A 26,739-nucleotide genomic window follows, 5' to 3' on the forward strand; every position below is an offset into this window, starting at 1 on the left:
GTGTTAGAAATGAGATGTTTGAGGACAATATGTGGTGTGAGGTGGTTTGATCGAGTAAGTAATAATAGGGTAAGAGAGATGTGTCGTAATAAAAAGAGTGTGGTTGAGAAAGCAGAAGAGGGTGTTTTGAAATGGTTTGGTCACATGGACAGAATGAGTGAGGAAAGATTGACCAAGAGGATATATGTGTCGGAGGTGGAAGGAACGAGGAGAAGTGGAACACCATATTGGAGGTGGAAAGATGGAGTGAAAAAGATTTTGAGTGATCGGGGCCTGAACATGCAGGAGGGTGAAAGGTGTGCAAGGAATAGAGAGAATTGGAACGATGTGGTACACCGGGGTCGACGTGCTATCAATGGATTGAACCAGGGCATGTGAAATGGCTGGGGTAAACCATGGAAAGTTCTGTGGGGCCTTGATGTGGAAAGGGAGCTGTGGTTTCGGTGCATTATTACATCACAGATAGAGTCTGAGTGTGAACGAATGGGGCCTTTGTTGTCTTTTCCTAGCGCTACCTTGCACACATGAGGAGGGAGGGGGTTGTTTTTTCATGTGTGGCGAGGTGGCGATGGAAATGAATAAAGGCAGACAGTATGAATTATGTACATGTGTATATATGTATATGTCTGTGTGTGTGTGTGTGTATATATATATATATATATATATATATATATATATATATATATATATATATATATATATATATATATATATTATTTTTTTTTTATTATACTTTGTCGTTGTCTCCCGCGTTTGCGAGGTAGCGCAAGGAAACAGACGAAAGAAATGGCCCCACCCCCCCCCCCCCATACACATGTATATACATACGTCCACACACGCAAATATACATACCTACACAGCTTTCCATGGTTTACCCCAGACGCCTCACATGCCCTGATTCAATCCACTGACAGCACGTCAACCCCGGTATACCACATCGCTCCAATCCACTCTATTCCTTGCCCTCCTTTCATCCTCCTGCATGTTCAGGCCCCGATCACACAAAATCTTTTTCACTCCATCTTTCCACCTCCAATTTGGTCTCCCTCTTCTCCTTGTTCCCTCCACCTCCGACACATATATCCTCTTGGTCAATCTTTCCTCACTCATCCTCTCCATGTGCCCAAACCACTTCAAAACACCCTCTTCTGCTCTCTCAACCATGCTCTTTTTATTTCCACACATCTCTCTTACCCTTACGTTACTCACTCGATCAAACCACCTCACACCACACATTGTCCTCAAACATCTCATTTCCAGCACATCCATCCTCCTGCGCACAACTCTATCCATAGCCCACGCCTCGCAACCATACAACATTGTTGGAACCACTATTCCTTCAAACATACCCATTTTTGCTTTCCGAGATAATGTTCTCGACTTCCACACATTCTTCAAGGCCCCCAGGATTTTCGCCCCCTCCCCCACCCTATGATCCACTTCCGCTTCCATGGTTCCATCCGCTGCCAGATCCACTCCCAGATATCTAAAACACTTCACTTCCTCCACTTTTTCTCCATTCAGACTCACCTCCCAATTGACTTGACCCTCAACCCTACTGTACCTAATAACCTTGCTCTTATTCACATTTACTCTTAACTTTCTTCTTCCACACACTTTTCCAAACTCAGTCACCAGCTTCTGCAGTTTCTCACACGAATCAGCCACCAGTGTTGTATCATCAGCGAACAACAACTGACTCACTTCCCAAGGTCTCTCGTCCACAACAGACTGCATACTTGCCCCTCTTTCCAAAACTCTTGCATTCACCACCCTAACAGATCCATCCATAAACAAGTTTAACAACCATGGAGACATCACAAACCCTTGCCGCAAACCAACATTCAATAAGAACCAATCACTTTCCTCTCTTCCTACACGTGCACATGCCATACATCCTCGATAAAAACTTTTTTCTGCTTGTAACAACTTGCCCTTACACCATATACTCTTAATACCTTCCACAGAGCATCTCTATCACCTCTATCATATGCCTTCTCCAGATCCATAAATGTTACACACAAATCCATTTGCTTTTCTAAGTATTCCTCACATACCTTCTTCAAAGCAAACACCTGATCCACACATCCTCTACCACTTCTGAAACCACACTTTTCTTCCGAAATATGATGCTCTGTATATGCCTTCACCCCTTCAATCAATACCCTCCCATATAAGTTTCCAGGAATACTCAACAAACTTATACCTCTGTAATTTGAGCACTCACTTTTACCCCCTTTGACTTTGTACAATTGCACTATGCAAATATTCCTCACATCCTCAGGCACCTCACCGTGAGTCATACATACAGTAAATAACCTTACCACCCAGTCAACTATACAGTCATCCCCTTTTCTTAATAAGTTCCACTACAATACCATCCAAACCCGCTGCCTTGCCGGATTTCATCTTCCGCAAACCTCCCACTACCTCTTCTCTGTTTACCAAATCATTCTCCCTAACCCTCTCACTTTGCACACCACCACGACCAAAACACCCTATATCTGCCACTCTATCATCAAACACATTCAACAAACAATCAAAACACACACTCCATCTCCTTCTCACATCACCACAACTTGTTATCATCTCCCCATTAGCCTCCTTCACTGAAGTTCCCATCTGTTCTCTTGTCTTACGGACTTTATTTACCTCCTCTCAAAACATATATATATTCTACCTAAAATTTAATGATACTCTCTCACCCCAACTCTCATTTGCCACCTTTTTCACCTCTTGCATCTTTTTCTTGACCTCTAGCTTCTTTCTTTTATACATCTCCCAGTCATTTGCATTATTTCCCTGAAAAAATCGTCCAAATGCCTCTCTCTTCTATTTCACTAATAATCTTTCTTTTTCATCCCACCACTCACTACCCTTTCTAATCTACCCACCTCCCAAGCTTCTCATGTCACAAGCATCTTTTCTGCAAGCCATCACTGCTTCCTTAAACACATCCCATTCCTCCCCCACTCCTCCTTAAGTCCTTTGTTCTCACCTTTTTCCATTCTGTACTCATTCTTTCCTGGTACTTCCTGACACAAGTCTCCTTCCCAAGCTCACTTACTCTCACCACTCACTTCACCCCAACATTCTCTCTTCTTTTCTGAAAACTTCTACAAATCTTCACCTTCGCCTCCTCAAGATAATGAGCAGACATCACTCCAGTTGCACCTCTCAGCACAATAACATCCAAAAGTCTCTTTTTCGCGCGCCTATCAATTAACACGTAATCCAATAGCGCTCTCTGGCCATCTCTTCTACTTATATCTATATAAACTTATGTATATCTCTCTTTGTAAACTAGGTATACCGAATCACCAGTCCTTTTTCAGTACATAAATCTACAAGCTCTTCATCATTTCCATTCACAACACTGTACACCCCATGTACACCAATTATTCCCTCAACTGCCACATTACTCAAAGTTGCATTAAAATGACCCATCACTATAACCCGGTCTCGTGCATCAAAATTAACACACTCACTCAGCTGCTCCCAAAATTCTTGCCTCTCATGATATTTCTTCTCATGCCCAGGTGCATATGCACCTATAATCATTCATCTCTCTCCATCCACTTTCGGTTTTACCCATATTAATCTAAAATTTATTTTCTTACACTGTATTACATACTCCCACCACTCCTGTTTCAGGAGTAGAGGTACTCCTTCCCTTGCTGTTATCCTCTCACTAACCTCTGACTTTACTCCCAAGACGTTTCCCTCAGAGCCAAAGCATCCAGGTTTCTTTCCTCAAACATACTGCCTATCTCTCCTTTTTCTCATACACAATTAGACACCCCAATCTGAGCCTTCGAGGAGGATATATATATATATATATATATATATATATATATATATATATATATATATATATATATATATATATATATATATATATATATATATATATATATATATATATATATATATATATATATATATATATATATATATATATATATATATATATATATATATATATATATATATATATAGGGGAGGGGACAGGGGAGGAGACAGGGGGGGCTGGAGATTCTCCCCTTTCCTTTTTTTTTTTAATTTTCCAAAAGAAGGAACAGAGGAGGGGGCCACGTGACGATATTCCCTCAAAGGCCCAGTCCTCTGTTCTAAACGCTGCCTCACTAACGCGGGAAATGTCAAATAGTATGAAAGAAAGAAAAATTAAGAAAAGAAAGATATATTCATTCGTTTATGTTTTTTATTATGATCCTAATTAACATGAGTTTTATCGTCTCAAAAGTCTGTGAAATATGGAAAAAAAATCAAAAATTTCAGAGACGATATATGATTGTCCAAATTACAGCTACAGAAATCTGTTTTCACAGGTTTGTGCGATTTCTACAAGCTGAAGGATAAGATCAAACCCAGCATGGCCGGCATGATCGTCCCCAAGGACAGCCATCTGCTCCATCACTTTAATGACAAGTACAGGAATTTTCTTGCATAATATACTTCTCGATATATATATATATATATATATATATATATATATATATATATATATATATATATATATATATATATATATATATATATATATATATGTATATATATATATATATATATATATATATATATATATATATATATATATATATATATACATATATATATATATATATATATATATAATTTTTTTTTCCTTTCTTTTCTTTTAAACTATTCGCCATTTCCCGCGTTATCGAGGTAGCGCAAGAAAACAGACGAAAGAATGGCCCAACCCACCCACATAAACATGTATCTACATACACATCCACACACGCAAATATACATACCTATATATCTCAACGCATACATACATATACACACACAGACATATACATATATACACATGTACAATAATTCATACTGTCTGCCCTTATTCATTCCCATCGCCACCTCGCCACACATGAAATAACAACCCCCTCCCCCCTTATGTGTGCACGGTAGCGCTAGGAAAAGACAACAAAGTCTACATTCGTTCACGCTCAGTCTCTAGCTGTCATGTAATAATGCACCGAAACTACAGCTCCCTTTCCACATCCAGGCCCCACACAACTTTCCATGGTTTACTCCAGACGCTTCACATGCCGCGGTTCAATCCATTGACAGCACGTCGACCCCGGTATACCACATCGTTCCAATTCACTCTATTCCTTGCACGACTTTCACCCTCCTGCATGTTCAGGCCCCGATCACTGAAAATGTTTTTCCTCTATCTTTCCACCTCCAATTTGATCTCCCACTTCTCCTCGTTCCCTCCACGTCTAACACATATATCCTCTTTGTCAATCTTTCCTCACTCATTCTCTCCATGTGACCAAACCATTTCAAAACACCCTCTTCTGCTCTCTCAACCACGCTCTTTTTATTGCCACACATCTTTCTTACCCTATTATTACTTACTCGATCAAACCACCTCATACCACATATTGTCCTCAAACATCTCATTTTCAGCACATCCACCCTCCTCCGCACAACTCTATCCATAGCCCACGCCTTCCAACCATAAAACATTGTTGGAATCACTATTCCTTCAAACATACCCATTTTTGCTTTCCGAGGTAATGTTCTCGATTTCCATACATTTTTCAAAGCTCCCGGAACTTTCGCCCCCCTCTCCCACCCTATGATTCACTTCCGCATCCATGTGTATGTTGGTGGTTTGAGCCGTTTCTTTCGTCTCCTTCCTTGAGCTACCTCGCTAACGCGGGAGACAGCGACCAAACAAAATAGATAAATAAAATTAATACATATATATATATATATATATATATATATATATATATATATATATATATATATATATATATATATATATATATATATATATTTGCTTTGTCGCTGTCTCCCGCGTTAGCCAGATAGCGCAAGGAAACAGACGAAAGAATGGCCCAACCCACCCACATACACATGTATATACATACACGTCCACACACGAAAATATACATACCTATACATCTCAACGTATACATATATATATATATATATATATATATATATATATATATATATATATATATATATATATATATATATATATATATATATATGCGTGCATAGTGCCATTGTACAGAGGCAAAGGGGATAAGAGTGAGTGCTCAAATTACAGAGGTATAAGTTTGTTGAGTATTCCTGGTAAATTATATGGGAGGGTATTGATTGAGAGGGTGAAGGCATGTACAGAGCATCAGATTGGGGAAGAGCAGTGCGGTTTCAGAAGTGGTAGAGGATGTGTGGATCAGGTGTTTGCTTTGAAGAATGTATGTGAGAAATACTTAGAAAAGCAAATGGATTTGTATGTAGCATTTATGGATCTGGAGAAGGCATATGATAGAGTTGATAGAGATGCTCTGTGGAAGGTATTAAGAATATATGGTGTGGGAGGCAAGTTGTTAGAAGCAGTGAAAAGTTTTTATCGAGGATGTAAGGCATGTGTACGTGTAGGAAGAGAGGAAAGTGATTGGTTCTCAGTGAATGTAGGTTTGCGGCAGGGGTGTGTGATGTCTCCATGGTTGTTTAATTTGTTTATGGATGGGGTTGTTAGGGAGGTAAATGCAAGAGTCCTGGAAAGAGGGGCAAGTATGAAGTCTGTTGGGGATGAGAGAGCTTGGGAAGTGAGTCAGTTGTTGTTCGCTGATGATACAGCGCTGGTGGCTGATTCATGTGAGAAACTGCAGAAGCTGGTGACTGAGTTTGGTAAAGTGTGTGGAAGAAGAAAGTTAAGAGTAAATGTGAATAAGAGCAAGGTTATTAGGTACAGTAGGGTTGAGGGTCAAGTCAATTGGGAGGTGAGTTTGAATGGAGAAAAACTGGAGGAAGTGAAGTGTTTTAGATATCTGGGAGTGGATCTGTCAGCGGATGGAACCATGGAAGCGGAAGTGGATCATAGGGTGGGGGAGGGGGCGAAAATTTTGGGAGCCTTGAAAAATGTGTGGAAGTCGAGAACATTATCTCGGAAAGCAAAAATGGGTATGTTTGAAGGAATAGTGGTTCCAACAATGTTGTATGGTTGCGAGGCGTGGGCTATGGATAGAGTTGTGCGCAGGAGGATGGATGTGCTGGAAATGAGATGTTTGAGGACAATGTGTGGTGTGAGGTGGTTTGATCGAGTAAGTAACGTAAGGGTAAGAGAGATGTGTGGAAATAAAAAGAACGTGGTTGAGAGAGCAGAAGAGGGTGTTTTGAAATGGTTTGGGCACATGGAGAGAATGAGTGAGGAAAGATTGACCAAGAGGATATATGTGTCGGAGGTGGAGGGAACGAGGAGAAGAGGGAGACCAAATTGGAGGTGGAAAGATGGAGTGAAAAAGATTTTGTGTGATCGGGGCCTGAACATGCAGGAGGGTGAAAGGAGGGCAAGGAATAGAGTGAATTGGAGCGATGTGGTATACAGGGTTTGACGTGCTGTCAGTGGATTGAATCAAGGCATGTGAAGCGTCTGGGGTAAACCATGGAAAGCTGTGTAGGTATGTATATTTGCGTGTGTGGACGTGTGTATGTACATGTGTATGGGGGGGGGGTTGGGCCATTTCTTTCGTCTGTTTCCTTGCGCTACCTCGCAAACGCGGGAGACAGCGACAAAGTATAAAAAAAAAAAAAAAAAAAAAAAAAAATATATATATATATATATATATATATATATATATATATATATATATATATATATATATATATATACACACATACAGACATATACATATATACACATCTACATAATTCATACTGTCTGCCTTTATTCATTTCCATCGCCACCTCGCCACACATGAAATAACAACCCCCTCCCCTCTCATGTGTGCGAGGTAGCGCTAGGAAAAGACAACAAACGCCCCATTCGTTCATACTCAGTCTTTAGCTGTCATGTAATAATGCACCGAAACCACAGCTTTTGGAAAGGATCACAATTTGCACGTGATCAAGTATATTCCTAAGAGTCCACGGGGAAAATGTAACACGATAAGTTCCCAAGTGCACTTTCGTGTAATAATCACATCATCAGGGGAAAACACAAGAGAGAAATATAAGTCAGATGATATGCAATGAAGAGACGTAGCTAGGACGCCATTTGGTAATCATGCAATTGTCCAAGACAGACAACGAGCGTATCATAAGCTTATCATTTTACAAATTTCATCAACAAATAAATTATCTGATTTGTATAGACCATCACAAATATCAAGATTATAATTCTTTGTGTATTTAACGATAGAAGATTTAATGATATTTCTCGTTTTAATAGATTTAGAGTTAATAACTTAGATGGTGTTACTCCAGTCAATACAATGATTGTAATTTTTGGCGTGATTAAACAAGGCATTTGATTCTTGTCCCGTTCTTATACTATATTTATGTTGCTTAAGTCTAACAGAAACATCCTTACCAGTCTGCGCAACATACACTCATCACAATGTCTACATGGCACTTTATAGATGCACCCAGGACAATTTTCTGTTGAATTCCTGATTAAGATATTCTTTATAGTATCATTGTTGTTGAAGGCAACATTTACATTTAAGGATTTAAGCAACATGGGAAGTAAAGTAAAATTATTATCAAAAGAGAGTACTAAAAGATTCTTGGTGTCAATGGGAGGTTTGGGCTCAACTCTATAAAATGATTTCTTTGCTATCTTAAGCGATTTATGAATGAAAGATCTATGGTACTTTAACTTAGATAGAACAGAATATATCTTCTCAAACTCATCATCAATATACTCTGGACTGCAAATACTTAATGCTCAAACAGGAAAGGCAGCTGTTTTGATGTCAAAAAATCGTTTTGCTATCTAGAGAAAAATAGTAATTTAACTAATGATGATATCAATATCTGCAATGGTTTAGTGTATGCCAGTTTTTCAAATATAGTGGAACCTAGTTGCCCAAAAAGATTTATAAGAGATATTAACACCTTAAAAAAGACAACGATATAAATATTACCAAAGCGGATAAGGCTAACACTCTTGAGATTTTAGACGAAATTAACTATATATCAACAATGAATAATCTTTTAAATAATGACAAAACATATTCTAAACTCAGTAAAAATCCCCTATAAGCAGTTAATTCCCATTTCAATAAAGAAATGAAGTTGTTGAAAGGTAATGGTTCTCTTATCAAATGTTTGTCATCTTTGTCCCCTTCATTGCCATATAGGTATGGACATATCGAAACACATAATCAAATTTTCCAGTAAGACCTATAGTGAGTTCAGTAGGCTCCATCACACATGAAATGTCAAAATGGTTTGTTTCTTTATTAAGCCCTTTAGTGGGAAAGATATCAAATTCTGATATCATGAACAATGTAGATTTAGTCAACAAGCTGAACAATATCAATGGCAATTTTGATTTCAAAATAGTTAGCTTTGATGTTTCCTCACTTTTCACAAAAGTTCCAGTTGATAACCCTTAGACTATTTGTTTGATGTCGTGGATGATATTGATTTACCTGTTTCAAATTCTGTTTTCATTGAACTGATAAAATTGTGTGTAAAAGACTGTATTTCAATTCAATGGAGATTAGTATGCTCAAAAATTTGGCATGGTAATGGGTAACCCTCTTCACCTGTATTAATTAATATTTATATGAACTTTTTTGAAATAAGATTACTAAAGGATATCTTACCTTCTAATACAATTTGGTTTAGGTATGTAGATGATGTTCTTTGTGTTTGGAAAAAAAATGAAAATTTACAAATAATTTTCCCCTTACTTAACAGTTTAGTACCTGCGATCAAATTTATCGCAGAAAATGAGAATAATGGTATGTTACCATTTTTAGATTGCATGATCCATAGACAAAGAAACAAATTAAAGTTTAGCATATACAGAAAACCTACTAAGTATGATCATATATCCATAATTACTCATCTCAACAATGTTCCTTAGGCATTACATGTTTGCAGTCCAGAGTATATTGAGGATGAGTTTGAGAAAATGTATTCTATTGGATCTAAGTTAAAGTAACCTAGATCTTTCATTGATAAATCCCTTAAGTTAGCAAAGAAATCATTTTATAGAGTTGAGCCCAAACCTCCCATTAACACCAAGAATCTTTTAGTCCTCCCTTTTGATAATAATTTTACTTTAAATCCCATGTTGCTTATTATCTTTAATGTAAATGTTGCGTTCAGCAACAATAATACTATAAAGAATATCTTAATCAGGAATTCACCAAAAAATTCTAATGGGTGCATCTATAAAGTGCCGTGTAGAAATTGTGATAAGTCTTAGGTTGGACAAACTGGTAAGGATCGTTTTTTTTTAGGTTTAAGCAACATAAATATAGTATGAGAACGGGAAAATAATCAATGCCTCATTTAATCACATTAAAATCTATGATCATTACTGGAGTAATGCCATCTCAGTTATTAACTCTAAGTCTATTACCACGAGAAATATCATTGAATCTTCTTTTATTAAACGCAAAAAATATTATAATCTTAGTATCAGTGATGGTCTATACAAATTAGATAACTTTATTGTTGATTAATTTTGTAAAATGATAAGTTAATGAACGCTCGTTGTATGTTTTGGACAATCACATGTTTACCAAATGGCGTCCTAGCTTCGTCTCTTCGATGTATATCAATTGACTGTTATATTTCTCTCTTGTGTTCTCGCCTGATGATGTGATTATTACACGAAACTACACTTGGGAAGTTATCGTGTTTCATTTGCCCCATGGACTATTCGGAATACTTATCTATATGTATTTTTGCTTTGTCGCTGTCTCCCGCGTTAGCGAGGTAGCGCAAGAAAACAGACGAAAAAATGGCCCCACCCACCCACACGCACATGTATATACATACACGTCCACACACAGCACATATACATACCTATACATCTTATTGTATGTATATATATATATATATATATATATATATATATATATATATATATATATATATATATATATATATATATATATATACACACACACAGACATATACATATATACTCATGTACATAATTCATAATGTCTGCCTTCATTCATTCCTCCACCCTCATGAGTGAGAGGTAGCGCTAGAAAAAGACAAAAAAGGCCCCATTCGTTCACACTCAGTCTCTACCTGTCATGTAAATATGCAACGAACCCACAGCTCCCTTTCCACATCCAGGCCCCACAGAACTTTCCATGGTTTACCCCAGCTATTTCAAATGCCCTGGTTTAATCCATTGACAGGACGTCGACCCCGGTATACCACATCGTTTTAATTCACTCTATTCCCTGCACGCCTAACACCTTCCTGCATGTTCAGGCCCCGATCACTCAAAATCTTTTTCAATCAATCTATCCACCTCCAATTTTGTCTCTCACTTCTCGTTCCCTCCATCTTTGTCACATATATCCTCTTGATCAATCTTTCCTCACTCATTCTCTTCATGTGACCAAACCATTTCAAAACACCCTCTTCAACTCTCTGAACCACACTCTTTCTATTACCACACATCTCTCTTACCCTATTATTACTTACTCGATCAAACCACCTCATTCCACATATCCATCTCATGTCCAGCACATCCACCCTCCTCCGCACAACTATCCATAACCCACGTCTCGTAACCATACAACATTGTTGAAACCACTATTCCTTCAAACATACCCATTTTTGCTTTCCGAGATAATGTTCTCGACTTCCACACATTCTTCAAGGCTCCCAGAATTTTCGCCCCCTCCCCCACCCTATGATTCACTTCCGCTTCCATGGTTCCATCCGCTGCCAAATCCACTCCCAGATATCTAAAACACTTCACTTCCTCCAGTTTTTCTCCATTCAAACTTACCTCCCAATTTCCTTGACCCTCAACTCTACTGTACCTAATAACCTTACTCTTATTCACATTTACTCTCAACTTTCTTCTTTCACACACTATACCAAACTCAGTCACTAGCTTCTGCATTTTCTCACATGAATCAGCCACCAGCGCTGTATCATCAGCGAACAACAACTGACTCACTTCCCAAGCTCTCTCATCGACATCAGACTGCATACTTGCCCCTCTTTCCAAAACTCTTACATTCTCCTCCCTCACAACCCCATCCATAAACAAATTAAGCAACCTTATATATTATATATATATATATATATATATATATATATATATATATATATATATATATATATATATATATATATATATATATATATATATTTTTTTTTTTTTTCTTATACTTTGTTGCACTTTAGTATTAGTTTATACAATTTATCTAATATATAATTTTTCTGTATATGTGGTACATATTTCTTGGTGACAATCCACATCATAAAGTGACACAACTTAAAGTTATTTAAATTCTAACATCACATTTTCTTCACGCCGTACAACACCACTCTTTCTAGGCCAATCACCGTCTGTTATGTCTGGTCGTAAGCCTTGTAAGGGAGAGTCATTAATGAGGATCAGTTGACGGGGGTCAACCTGGGTATCCTGGTGTCATGAACAACTTTTATTAAGTTTTCATGCTTTCCAATTCTCTTATAATGATTTCATTAATTCTAGGATGGGCTTTGAAATTGTCTGATGACAAATTCAAGTTTAACGTACTAGCAATTAAGCCAGACTCAATGACTTTACGTGTGGCATAATCAGCAGAGGTATAGAATAACTGGATTTTCAGTATGTATGAGGTAATCATTTTTATGACAATGGTCAGCGATCGAATTTTTGTGGTAATCCCTATATACTGAATGGCAATGCAATTCCAGTCTTACCGGTGTATCATGCATGAATATATTCACATGCCTTCCATTTGACGGCGTAAACACTCCCAACTGTTGCATGATTTAATTTATCAATTACAAAGGTCTTCCTGATGGTCTTATTGTGCTGTAAAGGAACATTTTCAGGAATTGTTTTTAGAAAATGTCATAAATTAGCTAAGTTGGTATATATATATACATATATTCCTATGAGTCCACGGGGAAAATGAAACACGAAAAGTTCCCAAGTGCGCTTTCGTGTAATAATCACATCATTAGGGGAGAAACAAGAGAGAGATATAACAGTCAGTTAATATACATCGAAGAGACGAATCTTGGACGCCATTTGGTAAACATGTGATTGTCCAAAACATACAACGAGCGTTCATAAACTTATCATTTTACAAATCTTATCAACAATAGAGTTATCTAATTTGTATAGACCATCACTAACATTAAGATTATAATCCTTTGTGTATTTAGTAATAGAAGATTCAGTGATATTTCTCTTGGTAATAGAGTTAGAGTTAATAACAATGATAGTAGTTTTTAGCATGATTAAACAAGGCATTTGATTCTTGTCCCGTTCTTATACTACATTTATGTTGCTTAAGTCTAACAGAAAGATCCTTACCAGTCTGACCAACATAAAATTTATCACAGTTTCCACAAGGGACTTTATAGATGCAACCAAGAGAATTTTCTGGTGAATTCCTGATTGAGATATTCTTGATAATATTATTGTTGCTAAAGGCAACATTTACATTAAAGGATTTAAGCAGCATGGGAAGCAAAGTGAAATTATTATCAAAAGGAAGAACTGAAAGATTCTTGGTGTCAATGGGAGGTTTGGGCTCAACTCTATAAAATGATTTCTTTGCTAACTTAAGGGATTTATCAATGAAAGATCTAGGGTACTTTAACTTAGATCCAATAGAATATATCTTCTCAAACTCATCATCAATAAACTCTGGACTGCAAATACGTAATGCCCTAAGGATCATAGATTGAAATGATGATAATTTAACTCTCTCATGTTGAGATGAGTAATAATGGATATATGAGCATACATTGGTGGGTTTTCTGTGTATGCTAAACTTAAACTTGTTTCCTTGTCTATGGATCATGCAATCTAAAAATGGTAACATACCATTATTTTCATTTTCTACAGAAAATTTGATGGAAGGTACTAAATTGTTAAGTAAGGGGAGAAATATTTGTAAATTTTCATTTGTTGGCCAAACAAAAAGGACATCATCTACATACCTAAACCAAATTGCATTAGAAGGTAAAATATCCTTTAGTAATTTTGTTTCCAATAATTCCATATAAAGATTACTTAGTACAGGTGAAAGACGGTTACCCATTGCCTATACCAAATTTTTGAGCATAATAATCTCCATTAAATTGAAATACACAGTCTTTTTTACACAATTATATCAGTTCAATGAAATTAGACTTTGAAACAGGTAAATGAATATCATCCAACACATCAAATAAATATTCTAAAAGGTCATCAACTGGAACTTTAGTTAAAAGTGAGGAAACATCAAAGCTAACTAGTTTGAAATCAAAATTAACATTGATATTCTTTAGCTTGTTGACTAAATCTACATTGTTCATGATATTAGAATTTGATACCTTACCCACTAAAGGGCTTCATAAAGAAACTAATCATTTTGACAGTTTATATGTGATGGAGCCTACTGAACTTATTATAGGTCTTGCTGGAAAATTCTGTTTATGTGTTTTGATAGGTCCATATATATATGGCAATGAAGGGGACAAAGATGACAAACTTTTGATAAGAGAAATTTTAACTTTCAACAATAACTTCATTTCTTTATTGAAGTGAGAATTAACTGCTTCTAAGTGATTTTTACTTACTTTAGAAGATCATTCATTTTAGATAAATAGTTACTTTTGTCTAAAATCACAACAGTGTTAGCCTTATCTGCTTTAGTAATATGTATATCCTTGTCTTTTTTTAAGGTGTTAATAGCTCTTATGAATCTTTTAGGGCAATTAGCTTCCACTGGTTTTGACAATCTGGCATACACTAAACCCTTACAGATGTCAATATCATTATTACTTAAATTACTGTATTTTTCTAAATTACAAAAAGACTTTGTGACATCAACACAGCTGGCTTCTCTGTTAGGGCACACAAAACTTAAACCATAGCCTAATGCACACAAGGAATCTTTATCTAGTTGTTTATTAGACAAGTTTACCACAAAAGATGGGTTTGTCTTCTTGGTCCAGTAGCTGTTTTCAATAAGATGGTCCAACTTACGATTTAGTGACACTTGTAGCCTATTGCGTTCTTTCCTTAATTCATCATAGCAATAGTCAAACATCCGGTTCTTCCAGTGTGTCGGTATTTCCATTTGAATGGCACGTTTCTTCTCTCTTGAAATGCGAAAAGCCTCCTCCATTTCAAGTTTCTTTAAATCAATGTTTTTCTTTAAAATAGTATTTTGAAAATGGTCAAATGGTCGACCAGACAGCTGCAACAAACGTTGAGGTAGGGCAGATCTTGGCATCACTTGTTCATCAAGGCATTTCCTAAGGAATTCAAATCGTAACTTCAGTTGTTGAGCCTTCATTAGCGATTTGGAGAAAGCAGTAACGAAAGGAGAAAGTCCAGGACAGCTTTTAGAGAAGTAACAAAAGAGCCGTGTGGAATCCATGTTGGAAAGGATCACAATTTTGTGCGTGACCAAGATATTTCTATGAGTCCACGGGGAAAATGAAACACGAAAAGTTCCCAAGTGCACTTTCGTGTAATAATCACATCATCAGGGGAGACACAAGAGAGAAATATAACAGTCAGTTCATATACATCGAAGAGATGAAGCTAGGACGCCATTTGGTAAACATGTGATTGTCCAAAACATACAACGAGCGTTCATTAACTTATCATTTTACAAATCTGATCAACAATAAAGTTTCCTAATTTGTATAGACCATCATTAATATTAAGATTATTATTATTTGTGTATTCAATAATAGAAGATTCAATGATATTTCTCTTGGTAATAGAGTTAGAGTTAATAACTGAGATGGCGTTACTCCACTCAATACAATGATCATAGTTCTTAGCATGATTAAATAAGGCATTTGATTCTTGTCCCGTTCTTATACTATATCTATGATGCTTAAGTCGAACAGAAAGATCCTTACCAGTCTGACCAACATAAAATTTATCAGTTTCCGCAAGGAACTTTATAGATGCAACCAAGAGAATTTTCTGGTGAATTTCTGATTAAGATATTCTTTATAGTATCATTGTTGCTAAAGGCAATATTTACATTAAAGGATTTAAGCAACATGGGAAGCAAAGTGAAATTATTATTAAAAGGCAGAACTAAAAGATTCTTGGTGTCAATGGGAGGTTTTGGGCTCAACTCTATAAAATGATTTCTTTGCTAACTTTAGGGATTCATCAATGAGAGATCTACTGTACTTTAACTTAGATCCAATAAAATATATCTTCTCAAACTCATCATCAATAAACTCTAGACTGCAAATACGTAATGCCCTAATGAACACAGATTATAATGATACTTTATCTCGGAAAGCAAAAATGGGTATGTTTGAAGGAATAGTGGTTCCAACAATGTTGTATGGTTGCGAGGCGTGGGCTATGGATAGAGTTGTGCGCAGGAGGATGGATGTGCTGGAAATGAGATGTTTGAGGGCAATGTGTGGTGTGAGGTGGTTTGATCGAGTAAGTAAAGTAAGGGTAAGAGAGATGTGTGGAAATAAAAAGAGTGTGGTTGAGAGAGCAGAAGAGGGTGCTTTGAAATGGTTTGGGCACATGGAGAGAATGAGTGAGGAAAGATTGACCAAGAGGATATATGTGTCGGAGGTGGAGGGAACGAGGACAGGTGGGAGACCAAATTGGAGGTGGAAAGATGGAGTGAAAAAGATTTTGTGTGATCGGGGCCTGAACATGCAGGAGGGTGAAAGGAGGGCAAGGAATAGAGTGAATTGGATCGATGTGGTATACCGGGGTTGACATGCTGTCAGTGGATTGAATCAGGGCATGTGAAGCGTCTGGGGTAACCCACGGAAAGCTGTGAAGGTATGTATGTTTGCGTGTGTGGACGTATGTATATACATGTGTATGGGGGTGGGTTGGGCCATTTTTTTCGTCTGTTTCCTTGCGCTACCTCGCAAACGCAGGAGACAGCGACAAAGCAAAAAAAAAAAAAAAAAAAAAAACAACAAAATATATATATATATATATATATATATATATATATATATATATATATATATATATATATATATATATATATATATATATCTTTTTTTTTTTTTTTTTGCTTTGTCGCTGTCTCCCGCGTTTGCGAGGTAGCGCAAGGAAGCAGACGAAAGAAATGGCCCAACCCATCCCCATACACAATGTATATACATACGTCCACACACGCAAATATACATACCTACACAGCTTTCCATGGTTTACCCCAGACGCTTCACATATATATATATATATATATATATATATATATATATATATATATATATATATATATATATATATATATATATATATATATATATATATATATATATATATATTCCTATGAGTCCACGGGGAAAATGAAACACGATAAGTTCCCAAGTGCACTTTCGTGTAAAAATCACGTCATCAGGGGAGACACAAGAGAGAAACATTATAGTCAGTTGATATACATCGAAGAGACGAAGCTAGGATGCCATTTGGTAAACATGCGATTGTCCAAGACAGACAACGAGCGTTAATAAACTTATCATTTTACAAATTTTATCAACAATAGATTTATCTAATTTGTATAGACCATCACTAATATCAATATTATGATTGTATGTTTGTATGATAACAGAAGATTCAATGATTTTTCTCGTAGTAATAGAGTTAGAGTTAATAACTGAGATGGTATTACTCCAGTCAATACAATGATCGTAGTTTTTAACGTGATTAGATAAGGCATTTGATTCTTGTCCCGTTCTTGTACTGTATTTATTTCGCTTAAGTCTAACAGAAAGATCCTTACCAGTCTGCCCAGCATTAAACTTATCACAAATTTTCTAAATGGCACTTTATAGATGCATCCAGGAGAATTTTCTAGTGAATTTCTGATTAAGATATTCTTTATAGTGCAATTTACATTTACTTCAAAGGCTTTGAGCAACATGGAAAGTAAAGTAAAATTATTATCAAAAGGGAGAACCAAAAGATTCTTGGTGTCAATGGGAGGTTCGGGCTCAACTCTATAAAATAATTTCTTTTCTAACTTAAGGGATTAATCAATGAAACATCTAGGGAAGTTTAACTTAGATCCATTAGAATATGTCATCTCAAACTCATCATGATTAAACTCAGGACTGCAAATACGTAATACCCTAAGGAACATAGATTGAAATGATAATAATTTAACTCTGTTATGTTGAGATGAGTAATAATGGATATATGAGCATATATTGGTAGGTTTTCTGTATATGCTAAACTTAAACTTGTTTCCTTGCCTATGGATCATGCAATTTACTTATGGTAACATACCATTATTCTCGTTTTCTACTGTAAATTTAATGGAATGTACTAAATTTTAAGTAAGGTGAGAAATATTTATGAATTTTCATTTGTTTTCTAAACAGAGAGAACATCATCTACATACCCAAAACAAATTGCATTACAAGGTAAGATATCCTTTAGTAACTTTGTTTCAAAAAATTCCATACAACGATTACTTTGTACATGTGAAAGAGGGTTGCTTACCCATTGCCATACCAAATTTTGAGCATAATAATCTCCATTGAATTGAAATACACTGTCTTTTATAGACAATTTTATCAGTTCAGTGAAAACAGACTTTGAAACAGGTAAATATTATCCAAGACATCAAACAAATATTCTAAAAAGTCATCAACTGGAAATTTTGTGAAAAGTGAGGAAACATTAAAGCTAACTAGTTTGAAATAAAAATCAACATTGATATTGTTAAACTGTTTGACTAAATCATGACATTTGGATTTGATAAGTTACCCACTAAAAGGTTTAATAAAGACACCAACCATTTTGTCATTTTATATGTGATGAAGCCTACTGAACTCACTATAGGTCTTGCTGGAAAATTTTATTTATGTTTTTTCATAAGTCCATACATATATGGCAATGAAGAGGACAAAGATGACAAACTTTTGATAAGAGAACCATTACCTTTCAACAACAATTTCATTTCTTTATTGAAAAGGGAATTAACTGCTTCTAGGAGATCTTTACTAAATTTAGAATATGTTGTGTCATCATTCAAAAGATCATTCTTTTCAGATAAATAGTTACTTTTGTCTAAAATCACAACAGTGTTAGCCTCATCTGATTTAGTAATATGTATATCCTTGTTTTTTTAAGTTGTTATTATCTCTTGTAAATCTTTTAGGGTAATTAGGTTCCATTGGTTTTGACAAACTAGCATACACTAAACCCTTACAGATATTGATTTTATCATTAGTTAAATTGCTGTATTTCTCTAAATCAAAAAAAAGACTTTGTGATGTCAACACAACTGGCTTCCCTGTTAGAGCACACAAAACTTAATTCATAGCCTAATGCACACAAGGAATCCTTATCGAGTAGTTTATTAGACAGGTTTATCACAAAAGATGGGTTTGTGTTCTTAGTTCAGTCGCTGTTTTTAATATAATGGTCCAACTTACAATTTAGTTTCATTTGTAGCCTATTGCGTTCATTCCTTAATCTATCATTGCAATAGTCCAACATCCGGTTCTTCCTACATGTCGGTATTGCCATTTGAAAGGCACGTTTCTTCAATTTTGTAATATGAAAAGCCTCTTCTATTTCAATCTTCTTTAATTCAATGTGTTTCTTTAAAATGATGTTTTGAAATTGGTCAAATGGCCTTCAGACAGCCAACAATCACTGGGTAAGACAGGTCTTGGCATCACTTGTTCATCAAGGCATTTCCTAAGGCATCCAAATCGTGACCTCAATTGGTAGGCCATCATTAACGATTTGGAAAAAGCAGTAACGAAAAGAGAAAGTTTAGGACAGCTTGTAGAGAAGTAATAGAAGAGTCGTGTGAAATCCATGTTGGAAAGGATCACAATTTTGCGAGTGATCAAGATATTCCTATGAGTCCACGGGGAAAATGAAACACGATAAGTTCTCTAGTGCACTTTCGTGTAATAATCATATCATCAGGGGAGACATAAGAGAGAAATATAACAATTAGTTCATATACACCGAAGAGACGAAGCTAGGATGCCATTTGGTAAACATGCAACTGTCCAAGACAGACAATGAGCGTTCATAAACTCATCATTCTACAAATTTTATCAACAATAGTTATGATTTGTATAGACCATCACTAATATTAAGATTATGATTCGTTGTGTATTTAATGATAGAAGATTCAGTGATATTTCTCGTGGATTAACTTTTGTATGCTCTAACAGAGAAGCCAGTTGTGTTCATGTCACAGTCATTGTGTAATTTAAAGAATTACAATGATTTACCTAATGATGAAACTGATATCTGTAAGGGTTTAGTGTGCGCCATTTTGTCAAAACCAGTGGAACTTAATTGCCCTAAAACATTTATAAGAGCTATTAACACCTTGTAAAAAGACAAGGATATACATACTACTAAAGCACATAAGGCTAACACTGTGGTGATTTAAGACAAAATTATCTATTTATCTAAAAATGATGATCTTTGAAATGATGACACAACATATTCTAAACTCAGTAAAATTCCCCTAGAAGCAGTTAATTTCAACTTCAATAAAAGAGAAAGTTTTTGTTGAAAGGTAATGGTTCTCTTATCAAAAGTTTGTCATCTTTCTCCCCTTCATTGCAATATATGTATGGACTTATCAAAACACATAAACAAAATTTTCCAGCAAGACCTATAGTGAGTTCAGTAGGCTCCATCATACATAAATTGTCAAAACGGCTAGTTTCTTTATTAAGCCCTTTAGTGGGTAAGGTATCAAATTCTAATATCATGAACAATGTAGATTTAGTCGAAAAGCTAAATAATATGTGTTAATTTTGATTTCAAATAGTTAGCTTTGATGTTTCCTCACTTTTCACAAAAGATCCAGTTGATGAGATTTTAGAACATTTATTTGATGCCTTCGATTATATTCATTTACCTGTTTCAAAGTCTAATTTCATTGAACTTATAAAATTGTGTATAAAAGACTGTGTATTTCAATTTAATGGAGACTATTATGCTCAAAAATTTGGTATGACAATGGGTAACCCTCTTTCTCCTGTACTAAGTAATCTTTATATGGAATTTTTTGAAACAAAATTACTAAAGGATATCTTACCTTCTAATGCAATTTGGTTTAGGTACGTAGATGATGTTCGTTGTGTTTGGCCGTCAAATGAAAATTTACAAATATTTCTACCCTAACTTAAGAATTTAGTACCTTCCATCAGATTTACTGTAGAAAATGAAAATAATGGTATGTTACCATTTGTAAATTGCATGATCCATAAGCAAGGAAACAAGTTTAAGTTTAGCATATACAGAAAACCTACCAATATATGCTCATATATCCATTATTACTCATCTCAACATGACAAAGTTAAATCATCATCATTTCAACTGTTGTTTCATAAGGCATTGCGTATTTGCAGTCCAGAGTTTATTGATGACGAGTTTGAGAAGATATTTCCTATTGGATCTCAGTTAAAATACCCTAGATCTCTCAATGATAAATCCCTAAAGTCAGCAAATAATCATTTCATAGAGTTGAGCCCAAACCTCCCATTGACACCAAGAACCTTTTAGTTTTCCTTTTAATAATAATTTTACTTTACTTCCCATGTTCCTTAAATCCTTTTTAGTAAATGTTGTCTTCAGCAACAATAGTACTATAAGGAATATCTTAATCAGGAATTCACCAGAAAATTCTCCTGGATGCATCTATAAAGTGCCATGTAGAAATTGTGATAAGTTTTGTGTTGGGGAGACTGGTAAGGATCTTTCTATTAAACTTAAGCAAAATAAATACAGTATAAGAACATGACAAGAATCAAATGTGTTTTTTAATCACGTTAAAAACTATGATCATTGTATTGACTGGTGTAATGCCATCTCAGTTATTAACTCTAACTCTATTACCACGAGAAATATCATTGAATCTTCTATTATCAAATACATAAAGAATTGTAACCCTACTATTAGTGATGGTCTGTACAAATCAAAAAACTTTATACTGTTGATCAAATTTGTAAAATGATAAGTTTATGAACACTCGTTGTCTGTCTTGGACAATCGCATGTTTACCAAATAGCGTCATAGCTTCGTCTCTTCGATGTATATCAAATAACTGTTATATTTCTCTCTTGTGTCTCCCCTCGGGCTGTGATTATTCCACGAAAGTGTACTTGAGAACTTATCGTGTTTCATTTTCCCCGTGGACTCGTAGGAATGAATATCTTGATCATTCGCAAAATTGCGATTCTTTGCAATATATATATATATATATATATATATATATATATATATATATATATATATATATATATATATATATATATATATATATATGTATATATATATATATATATATATATATATATATATTATATATATATATATATATATATATATATATATATATATATATATATATATATATATATATATATATATATATATACATATATATTGTTACGAACTCAATACTTATTCAGGCAAGGTTGCCAGTAACATATATGTTACAAATACTACTGATCCTTGTCTTGCAAGGACGTTATAGATTTGTTGTTTCACAACGGTATAACACAATCATAAAGTTATGGGATTGAATTAAAGACCAGCATTACATTAAATCTACTTATAATGAAAGAATCTAAGTGTACAAAGATAAGCACATAAATCAGGCATGAATCATTTACGTTAACATTGAACATGAGTTTAACATTCAACATGCGTTAACAATGAACATGAGTTAACATTCCAGATAAGATTTCAAACCAGGAGATCTCTTTCCTTTATGACACTTTGTTCGATAACATTACACTTAGTTAGACCTGACGTGACACAGTGAACATCATCGTTATACTTAGCTAAACCTGACGTGACACAGTAGTAACGGGCTTACAACACAGCACTCAGGTAACGGGCTTACAGCAGTAACGGCTTACAGCACAGCAGGGCTTACAGGCTTACAGCAGGGGACACTACTTACCTCGCGGGGCTAGAGAGAGAGGAATCAAATCTCAGCGGGTGCAGTGGGCATTTATTAAGAGTAAAGACAAGCGTTCACCCTAGCTGCTATACAACGCTACCCTTGATTGGCTATGGAAGTAAGAGCAATTGTGATTGGTTGGAGGGTCCCAGAGCCACGGCGTAGTCACACTGTCGTCTTCTTCCAAACGTCAGCAGTGATGAAATTCAGGATGACATACCCGGCAGCTCGCCCCACGCCTTGACCTGACGCCTCTGATTCATACGAACATGTGGACACACACCATGTTCGTAACAATATATATATATATATATATATATATATATATATATATATATATATATATATATATATATATATATATATATATATATATATATATATACATATATATATATATATATATATATATATATATATATATATATATATATATATATATATATATATATATATATATATATATATATATATATATATATATATATAAATATATATATGGCTGATTCATGTGAGAAACTGCAGAAGCTGGTGACTGAGTTTGGTAAAGTGTGTGAAAGAAGAAAGTTAACAGTAAATGTGAATAAGAGCAAGGTTATTAGGTACAGTAGGGTTGACGGTCAAGTCAATTGGGAGGTGAGTTTGAATGGAGAAAAACTGGAGGAAGTGAAGTGTTTTAGATATCTGGGAGTGGATCTGGCAGCGGATGGAACCATGGAACCGGAAGTGGATCATAGGGTGGGGGAGGGGGCGAAAATTCTGGGAGCCTTGAAGAATGTGTGGAAGTCGAGAACATTATCTCGGAAAGCAAAAATTGGTATGTTTGAAGGAATAGTGGTTCCAACAATGTTGTATGGTTGCGAGGCGTGGGCTATGGATAGAGTTGTGCGCAGTTGGATGGATGTGCTGGAAATGAGATGTTTGAGGACAATGTGTGGTGTGAGGTGGTTTGATCGAGTAAGTAACGTAAGGGTAAGAGAGATGTGTGGAAATAAAAAGAGCATGGTTGAGAGAGCAGAAGAGGGTGTTTTGAAATGGTTCGGGCACATGGAGAGAATGAGTGAGGAAAGATTGACCAAGAGGATATATGTGTCGGAGGTGGAGGGAACGAGGAGAAGAGGGAGACCAAATTGGACGTGGAAAGATGGAGTGAAAAAGATTTTGTGTGATCGGGGCCTGAACATGCAGGAAGGTGAAAGGAGGGCAAGGAATAGAGTGAATTGGAGCGATGTGGTATACCGGGGTTGACGTGCTGTCAGTGGATTGAATCGGGGCATGTGAAGCGTCTGGGGTAAACCATGGAAAGCTGTGTAGGTATGTATATTTGCGTCTGTGGACGTATGTATATACATGTGTATGGGGGTGGGTTGGGCCATTTCTTTCGTCTGTTTCCTTGCGCTACCTCGCAAACGCGGGAGACAGCGACAAAGCAAAAAAAAAAAAAAAAAAAATATATATATATATATATATAAATATATATATATATATATATATATATATATATATATATATATATATATTTTATATATATATATATATATATATATATATATATATATATATATATATATATATATATATATATATATATATATATATATTTTTCCTCACTCATTCCTCACCTCGCAAACGCGGGAGACAGCGACAAAGCAAAAAAAAAAAAAAAAAAAAATATATATATATATATATATATATATATATATATATATATATATATATATATATATATATATTTTTTTTATACTTTATACTTTGTCGCTGTCTCCCGCGTTTGCGAGGTAGCGGAAGGAAACAGACGAAAGAAATGGCCCAACCACCCCCCATACACATGTATATACATACGTCCACACACGCAAATATATATACCTACACAGCTTTCCATGGTTTACCCCAGACGCTTCACATGCCTTGATTCAATCCACTGACAGCACGTCAACCCCGGTATACCACATCGCTCCAATTCACTCTATTCCTTGCCCTCCTTTCACCCTCCTGCATGTTCAGGCCCCGATCACACAAAATCTTTTTCACTCCATCTTTCCACATCCAATTTGGTCTCCCTCTTCTCCTTGCTCCCTCCACCTCCGACACATATATCCTCTTGGTCAATCTTTCCTCACTCATTCTCTCCATGTGCCCAAACCACTTCAAAACACCCTCTCCTGCTCTCTCAACCACGCTCTTTTTATTTCCACACATCTCTCTTACCCTTACGTTACTCACTCGATCAAACCACCTCACACCACACATTGTCCTCAAACATCTCATTTCCAGCACATCCATCCTCCTGCGCACAACTCTATCCATAGCCCACGCCTCGCAACCATACAACATTGTTGGAACCACTATTCCTTCAAACATACCCATTTTTGCTTTCCGAGATAATGTTCTCGACTTCCACACATTTTTCAAGGCTCCCAAAATTTTCGCCCCCTCCCCCACCCTATGATCCACTTCCGCTTCCATGGTTCCATCCGCTGACAGATCCACTCCCAGATATCTAAAACACTTCACTTCCTCCAGTTTTTCTCCATTCAAACTCACCTCCCAATTGACTTGACCCTCAACCCTACTGTACCTAATAACTTTGCTCTTATTCACATTTACTCTTAACTTTCTTCTTCCACACACTTTACCAAACTCCGTCACCAGCTTCTGCAGTTTCTCACATGAATCCGCCACCAGCGCTGTATCATGAGCGAACAACAACTGACTCACTTCCCAAGCTCTCACATCCCCAACAGACCTCATACTTGCCCCTCTTTCCAAGACTCTTGCATTTACCTCCCTAACAACCCCATCCATAAACAAATTAAACAACCATGGAGACATCACACACCCCTGCCGCAAACCTACATTCACTGAGAACCAATCACTTTCCTCTCTTCCTACACGTACACATGCCTTACATCCTCGATAAAAACTTTTCACTGCTTCTAACAACTTGCCTCCCACACCATATATTCTTAATACCTTCCACAGAGCATCTCTATGTATATATATATGTCTATATATATATATATATATATATATATATATATATGTATATATACATATATATATATATATATATATATATATATATATATATATATATATATATATATATATATATATATATATATATATATATATATATATATGTATATATACATATATATATATATATATATATATATATATATATATATATATATATATATATATATATATATATATATATATATATATATATATATATATATATATATATATATATATATATATATATATATATATATATATATGTATATATATATATATGTATATATATATATATATATATATATATATATATATATATATATATATATATATATATATATATATATATATATATATATATATATATATATATATATATATATATATAAATATATATATATATATATATATATATATATATATATATATATATATATATATATATATATATATATATATATTTATTTATTTATCTATTTATTTATTTACTTTGCTTTGCCGCTGTCTCCCGCGTTTGCGAGGTAGCGCAAGGAAACAGACGAAAGAAATGGCTCAACCCACCCCCATACACATGTATATACATACACGTCCACACACGCAAATATACATACCTATACATCTCAATGTACACATACATATACACACACAGACACATACGTATATAGCCATGCACACAATTCACACTGTCTGCCTTTATTCATTGAGATCACCACCTCGCCACGCATGGAATACCATCCCCCTCCCCCCTCATGTGTGCAAGGTACCGCTAGGAAAAGACAACAAAGGCCCCTTT

At 35.3% G+C, this 26,739-nt stretch overlaps 1 protein-coding gene across 1 annotated transcript in view; it reads left to right on the forward strand.

Annotated features, from left to right (window-relative positions):
• Positions 1 to 26,739, forward strand: part of LOC139763323 (probable glutamate receptor) — a 239,562-nt gene that overhangs the window by 138,293 nt on the left and 74,530 nt on the right. The window contains exon 9 of the mRNA XM_071689344.1: positions 4,350 to 4,449. Within this exon, the coding sequence (XP_071545445.1) occupies positions 4,350 to 4,449 (100 nt within the window). The remainder of the gene's footprint in view (positions 1 to 4,349; positions 4,450 to 26,739) is intronic.

The sequence above is a fragment of the Panulirus ornatus genome, chromosome 46 (assembly GCF_036320965.1).
Source record: "Panulirus ornatus isolate Po-2019 chromosome 46, ASM3632096v1, whole genome shotgun sequence".
Taxonomy (NCBI): Eukaryota; Metazoa; Arthropoda; class Malacostraca; order Decapoda; family Palinuridae; genus Panulirus; species Panulirus ornatus.